The sequence below is a fragment of the Montipora foliosa genome, chromosome 2 (genome assembly GCF_036669935.1).
Source record: "Montipora foliosa isolate CH-2021 chromosome 2, ASM3666993v2, whole genome shotgun sequence".
Lineage (NCBI taxonomy): Eukaryota > Metazoa > Cnidaria > Anthozoa > Scleractinia > Acroporidae > Montipora > Montipora foliosa.
In genome coordinates this window covers 37,455,443-37,465,442 of record NC_090870.1, presented here as the reverse complement: position 1 = coordinate 37,465,442, position 10,000 = coordinate 37,455,443, and the positions used below count along the sequence as shown (strand labels likewise).

At 41.5% G+C, this 10,000-nt stretch overlaps 2 protein-coding genes across 2 annotated transcripts in view; both read right to left on the bottom strand.

The window, feature by feature from the left end:
- Positions 1-507, bottom strand: part of LOC137993005 (T-cell-specific guanine nucleotide triphosphate-binding protein 2-like) — an 11,785-nt gene extending 11,278 nt beyond the window's left edge. The window contains exon 1 of the mRNA XM_068838651.1: positions 1-507. This exon is cut by the window's left edge and continues 19 nt beyond it. Within this exon, the coding sequence (XP_068694752.1) occupies positions 1-193 (193 nt within the window). The 5' untranslated portion in view covers positions 194-507.
- Positions 508-2,346: 1,839 nt separating this feature from the next.
- LOC137993004 (TNF receptor-associated factor 3-like) overlaps positions 2,347-10,000 on the bottom strand; it is an 8,259-nt gene continuing 605 nt past the window's right edge. Inside the window, exons 2-5 of the mRNA XM_068838650.1 lie at positions 6,164-6,320; positions 5,751-5,909; positions 4,697-4,852; positions 2,347-3,729 (exon numbers count right to left, since the gene is read on the bottom strand). Coding sequence (XP_068694751.1) covers positions 2,677-3,729; positions 4,697-4,852; positions 5,751-5,909; positions 6,164-6,320 — 1,525 coding nt within the window. The 3' untranslated portion in view covers positions 2,347-2,676. The remainder of the gene's footprint in view (positions 3,730-4,696; positions 4,853-5,750; positions 5,910-6,163; positions 6,321-10,000) is intronic.

Genomic DNA, 10,000 nt, shown 5'->3' with positions numbered 1-10,000 from the left:
AGCTTGACTTCCCAACACCCGAGTCACCAGTAACTGCGATATTCACCTCCACCTCTCGCCACTTTTCGAGCCTCTTCCGTAAGAACTCTTCAATTTTGGAAACGCCACTCTCATCGATTTCACGCTTAAGCTCTTCCATTTCGACTTTGGACCAAGCGTCGTCACTAAAAACGGCACTTGCAAACTCTTCCATCGTAAAACAAGACGATTTACAGGGTGAGCGATGGGGAGTGAGCTGAGAAGCGCTTCATTCTAATGTGACGTCTAGCCTCGCTTCGGTGATCATGACTTGCAAAATGGCGGCTGAGTAATGGCCTGTAAGCAGGCTTTTCCGTTGAAATGGCCTGAGGGTTGAATGATAGAGGCTGAGTAACGCGTCAAAAGTAGGCACACAATGTGTGCATGTGTCACGGCTAAACATCTTTTGTCATTTATGTGCGATCATCAAAATTTACATTTGGGATAACGTGATTCGGTGGTTACAGAAATTAACCACAACCGTGGGGAATTCAGTACATCCCTCCTACCAAAAAAAAGCGTTTTTGCTCATCGTTTTCACTCTCACGCAACAAAAAGATAAATTGAAAAAAGCCAACAACTTGGATTCTTGTAGGAAACAAATTTATAAACCACCTCTCCAATTCTCAGGTTTGTGCAGTGCATCGTTTCTGGGTTATTTTTCGAAGCGTTTCATGCATTTAACTTAAAATTTTGCATGAAGACAACTGGAGGCCGGTGATCAACAAAAAGATCTGGAGTTCACTTTGCGATGGAAGCGCTTACTTTTCGATCATGAAATAAAATGCATGTGCATGAACACATCTCCTAATGTACTTAAAAGGCTCAAACTGCTAAAATTCATAGGGATAGACAATTCTTTCAACCAAATAGCTTTGCATCATTGTGTCACGCACGGTGACAATTCGGAAATTCAAAACGCTGTATTTTGAAAACAAAGACATCACGGAACTGGAAACTTGCAAAAGATTTGTGCATAATCATTGTTTTCGATTTCTCTTGAGACCTCAAGAGAAATCGAAAGCAATGCCTATGCAAATTATTGGAGGGTAGAAGAAGTATATTACGGGATTTGAGGAAGCAGAGGATTTAAAATTCGTCATGTTTATCTTTTGCGAGGTTTTAGGTTTGTGTATTCATAAGTTTGTTTTCATCTGGGAGATGTTTACATTTTCACTTACAACCTCTACTCTGATTGAAAATTAACGTCACTGCGTAAATACGCAAAGTTTCTGAGGAAACGAAAGAAAAAACAAAGTTTGCACTGTCATAATTCCGACAAGCCGACGAAGTTTGCAAAACAGAACGACGCGGAAATCCTCGGTTTCTTCGATTGCTTATCGGTGTCCCGATCGCTTCTGACGGGAAAAAATCCGTCCACCTACGGAAATTAATTGACGTCCAGTCGGTGACCCGACTGCTGCAAACAAAATCAATCGGAATGTTCTTGTGCTGACAATAGTGTCACAAGCCGTGACACATAAAAACTTTCAGTCTGACCAACTTTTAAAGAAGCGAGCTTTCGACTGCCGAACTACAGTCTTGAACGGGCTAAAAGACTAGTATAGTGTAAAACACGCTATATGTATACAACAAACGGCGTGTAGTGACTAACATAACAATGAGTAAAAAATTGAATTGAAATCATAGACATATGAATAGTAATGATAGGCTAAATTTAACGGTCCTATTGTTTCTTGAGAAGACTACGGTACAGTGTTCCGGTTTGGTCTTTGATTTGGGCAAATACTTAAAACATTGACTGCCGGAATGCCGAAATGCCGGAACGGTGGAATTCTAAAACATGAAACGCCGGAATACTTAAACACGGATCGGGTGTGAAAAATAGCAGAACCTCTCACCTCATGGTCCTTCTCACCACTTGAAATGAATGGCTTAGTACAGAGTACACCATTTTCAGTGATTGTGGTTAACTCTCACAACTGAGAACGCACCAAGCAATACGTATCCCCAAATCAAGCCCAGTAAAATCGTAATACAATTCAGACTAATTGCGTGCTTATAATCCTTACAAATTATCAACGAAACAATGACAACTGTCTTACGGGTTGGAATAATAAGGATGAATCTTTAAAAAATCTTTGCTTTCACAAATTTCAGGTGTACCTTAAAAAAAGTTAACTGAATAGAGTGTAATGTGAAGTGCTCGATTTCTATCCCATATGAACCATGTGAGCGTTAGCCCTACTGATGGAAATGGGCCCACACAAGGACAGAGAAAAACTCTGACCAGGGCAGAAATCAAGCACTTCACATTACACTCTATTCAGTTAACTCTGTTTAAAACATAAGTGCTACACGGCCAACGTTTGTATAAACGTAACCTTTCCTTGTACTTGTAGCTTAAAAAAGTCTATCATTACTTCATATTAATTTTCTATACTTCCTCTCTTTTCCCTCCATTTTCTTATTTCAAGTGACCTCATCTCTATGCAATTGGCCGGAGTAGTGACATAAGGTTTGGGACCCAACGGTCCCAACGGTCCCCAGCAAAAATATAGAGTTATGTTAAGCAAACATAATTCCTACTACTGTAGTATCGTTCTGTATCATGCATTTACACAGTGCACACCAGCTAGTTATTGACTGTCCTCTTAGCCATGTAAAAAATAGTTTGACATATCCTTGGTTCTGGCGTTAGCTTGTCCATAAATCCTCTTGAAGGTCCCTCGTGTCAATGTTAATTTTTGCGAACATGGTATCATCCCTGACAAAGCCACCCTGTCGGAGTTCTGTATGAGAAAGAAGAGTCGGACAGCCGGATGCAATATTCATCTCAGACGTCGGTCTTTTAAAACTTGAGCTGTGAGGATCAGGACGAAATGCATCAATGGCATCTCTGATCTTTTCCTGGTCAATGATTCTAAATTTAACCTCGTGGCGGAAAGGCCAAGGTAACAAAGAATCGTATTCGCCTCGCATGATGACAATAAAGGCGGACAAGTGCGTTCCTTTGGCCATCCCATCACCATTGAGATATAGACGGGCACACACCTTGTACCCAAACCGTCCCACGTAAAACGGAGGGCTATAAATCGAAGTGGTCTTTCCAGAAACGGCTTCTTGGAATCTGCGGCTGTATTGGTCGATCTTCCAGAGATAAACTCCATTGTATGACGTTGACTCCAACATTTGAATCTGAAGATCTTGATCTGTAAGTTGAATTTCATGCAAAGCTAATTGATGCTCATTTCTGTCCAAACGACGTTCACAGGGGGAGTGAGAAGCTGAAAAAGAGCAAGACCATCTAGTTTCTCTATCTTTCGGAATAACACTGATATCCTTGACCAGCGCCAACTCGCTTTGTAAATTGTTAACCAGTATCTCATGTTCCCTCACTGTCTTCAAAATCTCCTCAATTTGAGAGGAGACAACGGCTCCGTTTTCACCATCCACGGCTGCCTCTAAGTCACGGCGTAGCTTCTCCAAATCGTTTTGCTGGCTACTCATTGATCTCTCGATCAGGGCTATTTTAGTTTGCTGAGTTTGGATGTTGATTCTTGCTGCTACAAGTTCTTCGGTTTGGTTTTGAAGTTGCTGGTCTAGAGTATTTTTCTCTTTCTCTAAAAGGTCAACCTTGTCCTCAAGTTGTGCATACTTCTTCTGGGTTTCAGCGCTTGATTCATTCATCTTTTCTACGTGAGCCTCTATAGCTGTGTTTAGGTGTTCGCCAATGAATTTTCTTTTACCCTATGCGTCAAAGAAGGTATTTGAGCCACAAGTCTTACAATGGAAAATAACGAAACAGAGAAAGCAGGGATTTTTATCTTAATCTTAATCTTAATATCTGCCCTGCTAATCACCCTTACTTGCAGTTGGAGATTGAATTGCTAAGGGCGCAGCTCATGGAGGTCGGACCGAAGGAACTGTTCAGCCGGCTAGGCACCCGACCCCTGAATACGACTCAAATGAATGGACCTGGCTGTGGAACACAGCACCACAGCCAGATAGAATAGGCTGGGAGTCGATTTTACTGAGGGAGGAAAACCGGAGTTCCCGGAGAAAAACCCTCGGAGTAAAATTGAGATCGACTGAAATTCAACCCCCATACGATCTCAGAATGCGCTCCCGGGTTCGTAGTGGTGGGAGGCACGAGTGTTACCACCGGGCTATCCTTACTTCCCCTATATGGTTTAAGCTTTGCTACCTACTTCTAACAATAAGGTAAAGGTTAAGCTTAGATTCATTTTTTAGCTCAGGGTTAATGCAGCTGCTTATCCTTACTTGAGGAGCAGCAATTGGGCGGGACACTTCGTTACGTTCCGAGACACGAGTAATGTTGAAGTTCGGGCGAGAAGAGCAAGGGGACACTTCGTGACGCTTATTGAAATCATCATGCATATAATTAGGGACATCTCTGGACATCATGCGCCAGCGAAACACAATTTTATTAATTCTTTTGACTGCAACACCTACTTACTCACCTATTGACCAGAGGACATCTCCGGAAAGATAATTTCAATTTCCATTTTTAGCCATCATCATCAATTGTTCATCATCATCGTCTTAGCTAACGGTCTGACGCAATCCTTTTTGGCCAACCTCCTTTTTTTATTTTTACGAATAGTTTAAGATTTTGAAATTTTTGATATGCATTTAAAGGATTTCAGCAGATTTAACTTATTCATAACAGCTTAAATGATAGAAAGGTACTTACTTTAAATTCACAGCCATGAGCCGAAAAAGGGCATAACACCTCCGCCTGAGGACACTCTGTAGTCATGTGGTCATCTAGCATATCACGTGGTATAGCCTCTTTTCCGCACAGTGAGTGACATGTGACGGGGAATTTTCCGCAAATTTCCAAATGATCCTAAAGAAAAGTTTGAATGTTCGAATGTTATTGGGGTGGGTTGTCTCCTGTGAACTTGCTCCACTAAAACCCCCGTCTGAGGGACGTACGCAATGGAAAAAAGTAGTACGACTGTTCTAAATTTGGTGCATACGGATACGATTTTTAAGGGTCTAAGAGACTACTTTCATAAATGACTACGGACGATTTCTTATTCTTTTATATTATTAATGCTACGCAGAACAACTGGCCTCATTTTGGTTTGCATTTTAACAAGGCATAAAAAAGAGGCTTTTTAGCGTTGAAACAAAAGAATATTTTATTTGTCTGCCATTTATGAAAAAGGTCCAGCATGAGTAACAAGTTTAATCGTATTCAGAGAAAATGCAAACGGTATGTTACAATGAAAAAAGCCTATATATATATGCGGGTTCAATGTTCTTCTGTTTTTATTCAAGTAATACCTTGATGACTTCTTGTTAACCTCAAAATTCAAAAAGACATTTACTTTACCTTTGAACAAGAGAACAAATGCATGTTTATTTGAATGAAACAAAAGATATTTTAAAAGGCTGAATAGACCGCGAGTCAGGTCCAGACAAGCTGAGGGAATATTTGGAAATTGATCATGGTGTGCGGACTGAGCAGCCGCACAGTCATTAAAATAGTAAAAGCTTCGTTGTAATTATAAAATTTTCCTAAAATTTGAGTTTGATCTGCAAATTGTTTCAGACATGACAAGCAATAAGACACGAGACTCATTTACTCCAGTTTTCCAATGTTCTGGGATTCGTGACTATTTCTTTCCTATACGAAATAATCAGCATGTAAAGGAACCTCTGGTAGCCGCTATCAATCCATTAGTGACCTCACTCAACCCATCCAGCTTATCAGCATTAAATTGTGCATGTTGCCATACCTTCATGTTGTTTTGACGCACATTTCTTCCACAGTATGAACACATCACTGCTCTGTTAACACAGACCTTTAACCTGTGTTCTTCGAGATTCCTTCGCTCTACTGTCCCACCACAGGCTTGACACTGTACGTCACCATACAGACAGCTTACTTCATGGTCCTAGGAAATTTATACAAACTTTTAGGGATCGTAATTTTCAATTATTATCCTATAGTCCAAGAGGGGAGGGTCACATACATTCTACAATAGGAGAGTCGTAAAAGGGTTAACCGATAGAAGATGAAAACTGTCTTTAAATAATGAAGAAAATGACGAATGCTAAAAAAATATTTAACATTTTCTCTCCTGATTTCACGAACAAATTCCTAACACCTTTTTTAATGCGGAATAGGGCAAAGTTTCGTTTTACCTACCCTCAAATTTCGGAACTCGCCTGTCCAGTCGCAGTTTCTATCTCGGTATTGGCAGCCACAACGGAGATCTAGTATTTCCCTCTCGCAGCACTTGTCATGAAAGGATTCGTCTTGTGAAATCTGGTTGCCATCCACAGGGCATGGCGGACTCTTTTGCCTGAGAAAACGAACAAATAGCAATTATTCCATCAGTACTTACTTACTTTGGCCCTTTGCTCCTCCCGGAGCATAGGCCACCAACAATAACTCGCCAGTCTCCTCTGTCCTGCGCTATCCTTTCAAGTTGTTTCCATGTGTGTTCAGTCCTCTTAATATCCTTTTCAAGCTCCCGTCGCCAGGTGTTTCGTGGTCTCCCTCTCTTTCGTTGACCTTGGGGGTTCCAATTCAGGGCTTTACGGCCAATGCTACTAGGTGGTTTGCGTAGCATATGACCAAACCATCTCCATCTCCTTCGTCGGATATCCTCTTCCACTGGAGTTTGCTGCGCCCTTGCCCATAAATTCTCATTACTGATGGTTTCTGGCCAGAGGATTCTTGGAATTCTACGTAAGCACTGATTTATAAAAGTCTGGATCTTCTTCATAGATTCCTTGGTTGTCCGCCATAATTCTGCTCCATACAACAATAAGTCCGTATTCCATCAGTGCGCGTTGGATAATTCCAGGAAATTTCGCTTCCCGCACAAATTTTCAGCTAGGCATACTTTGTCGCAATCAGTTTCCATATTAGGTTATACAGTAAATAAGCTGGTAACTGAGATTGAGTGAACCAATCCGAAAGCTAGAAACACAACATCCGAGGTTCAATAATAATATATAATGATCTCTTAGGGGGTGTTTACATGATACCGGTACAAGTTTCATTCTGGTACGAGTTGTCAATTTCATACCGCGTTTACATGGACGACACAAATGTTGATACAGGGATGACGCATGAACCAAAACAATAATGGCGTCCAATATTTAGAAATACAACGCATGCGTCGATAGTTCCAGTCCACCACGACTTGACGACTCTTACCGGAATGGGAGTCAATGTAGCGTTTACATGATACCGGTCTAACTTTTCATACCGTTATGAGAATTTCGATCTGGTACAACTACCGGGATGAACTCTTACCGGTATGAGTTGTACTGGTATGAGATTTTTCACCGGCATCATGTAAACAAGTACAGAGCGATAAGTAAGAACCGGGATGAACTCGTACCAGAATGAAACTCGTACCGGTATCATGTAAACAACCCCTTACATATAGCCGAGCACAACTGCTTTATAGAGCTCGAGGTCACAGGTTCGAATCGTCAGCCTGGGACTGACTTTGATCCGTTGCCAAGCAACACGGACGAATAACATAATTCACCATCTAAACTTTCATCAACAGATACATCATCGAAGACAACAAACTTTTGAGGACGAGTTGGGCCCTCTTTATGTGAGCTCAGTTAAACGGATGAATTTTCATATGGAAAACCTTCAACGTAGATTAAAGTGCTGACGAGACCACTCGGGCGTGTGTTGTTTCTAGAAACCTGTAAAATCCCTTAAATTTTCCTTAAACTGGCGTAAGAAATCAATGCGAATCCAATTTTTTCCCCGTAAAATTTTATCAACGTTTCCTTGTAACCGGGCTAACCTGGTCTTTCAGGTTGAAACTCAAAAATCTCATCCAAAGCAAGCTTTGTTTTCTCTCAGGTTGTGTGAGCTCTTTTTTAGACCACTTCAGGCGATAGTCAAAGTACATTCTCTAGATTTGTGGCCTGCGCCACAGACCGAAACCAAACCTCTGGTTTGGTCAGTCTGCGAACCAGTGCTGAAATCCTTGCTCTGGGCCCCAGCAGCGAACCAAGATTTGAGTATATGCCATGACTGGTCTGTTAAGAAAAACAATTGTTCGACAAGACTGATAATAGCCCGTCAGATTAAAGGGAAATTGGAAAGTAAACGCACTTCCGCTTATTCGTTGAGTCCGTTGAGGGTCCAGAACAAAGATCTCGGTGCTGCTTCGCAGCTGTTACTAACCGGTGATAGATTACATCTTCGAAGCAGGCTACTGGGTTCGTTGTATGTCTGTATTTGCTAATTATATGAAAGGAAAACGAGGAAGTCTCCTTCATTTATCTACTTTTCCATTACCAAAGCGGAATATCTTTAACAATGTTATCACTTTACTCTCATTTGTGTTTCGAACCTCTGACGTTCCTAAACGTGGAATTATTTTCGAAAGGAGTTAAACAACTTCTTATCTTTGAGTCTTCTTTCATAGAATGAGACGGACAAACACCTTTAAGTGGTCGACTGAATTAATATCATAAGCAGCTTCCTATTTACCAACAAAATATTGAGTACCAAAAAGGGTTTTTTTTTATCAAGAGAATTAACTTCGTAAAATGAAGCTTGGCCCATCTAAATCCTTAAAAAAATCCAAACAGCATTTAACTATGGTCAACCACATGCATCCACCGAGAAACTAGAGCAGAAACGCGAAATTTCTATCTGCTCAATCTCTCTGACCTTTCTTATACACTGCGACATTTCTTGCTGAGTTATTGTAATGGTAGTACGACGTCATGAGGTTTACGAAAGTAGAACGGAGTCAGGGTTCTAACTAGGATTTATCGTTTGGGGGAGAAGTCCTGACTGGCCGAAGGCCACGAGCTTCCAAGAGAAGTCCGGGGGCACGTCCCCCCCCCCCCCCGGGACATTTTTTGAAAACGAATATGCGCTGAGATGCAATCTGGTGCATTTTGAGACACAATTTTGAGAAATGTTACAGTGGTAGTCGTGATCACGTTCTAATGACGTGTATAATCAGCGTCTCCTTCACAGGTGACCCAAACACATACTGATTTGACTGCTCAGTCAATGTAACCGTTTGTAGGGTTTATATGGGAAAGATCGGCTAATCCTAGTTTATAGCGAGGAAAATAAATAAAATAAACTTACTCTTACTTCACCTTGTTTAATGACGCATAGGAGCAAATTTCAAAACTAGCCCAGAACGCCGCAAATCATGAATCGACACAAGGTAAAGTAAGAGTAACTTCATTTTATTTGTTTTCCTCGCTATAAACTAGGATTAGCCGATTTTTTTCTGCATTTCATGTTTTCCATATAAACCCTACAAACCATTATGTTGACTAAGCTTTCAAGTGTTTGGGTCGCCTGTGCTCCTTCCCGTGGTTTTCTGGTTACAGATTTGTGCATGCTGTCGCTATTCAACTCATAAACAGTATGTACATACAAGACGATAACCCAGCCTGCTGTAAGAGCAGCAGCAGTTTGTAATACTCCATGTTCCTTCAAGTTGTCATACAGTGTCCTTAGACGGGGAATACTCACTTCATGTGCACTAACCTTGTCGTGTCTGAATATTTTTTTTTGGGAAGGGGGGAAGCTGGGCATTTTTGCGGGGCGGGGGGGGGGGGGGGGGGGCTTTTAATCCTCAAATACCTTAGAGAGAAACCTGGGAGTGAATAAACTTTTCGCTTCCGGCCTTGGTTGCTCGAAGCTTGGTTAGCGCTGGCATTAAATACCACGAAGACCTAGAGATTTGGATACCACTTAACCAAGGGTTGGCGCTAATCATGCTTCGAGCAACTGGGCTCTGCTCAGCTGCTGCTCTGAGCCACAGGCTCAGCCAGCTGGTGTAGTCAGTGACCTTACCCAAATACTGGTAGTGAGGTAAGTGTGTTGGCGAGCATAACACAACAGATGTAAGCTTTTGAACAAAATGTGTGAAAATTGTGACGAGACGGAAAACATGATTTGAACACACCTGGGGCACAAGGCATAGCCGGCAAACAGTGATTCTCGAACTAATCAGGTTTGTGGATTGCT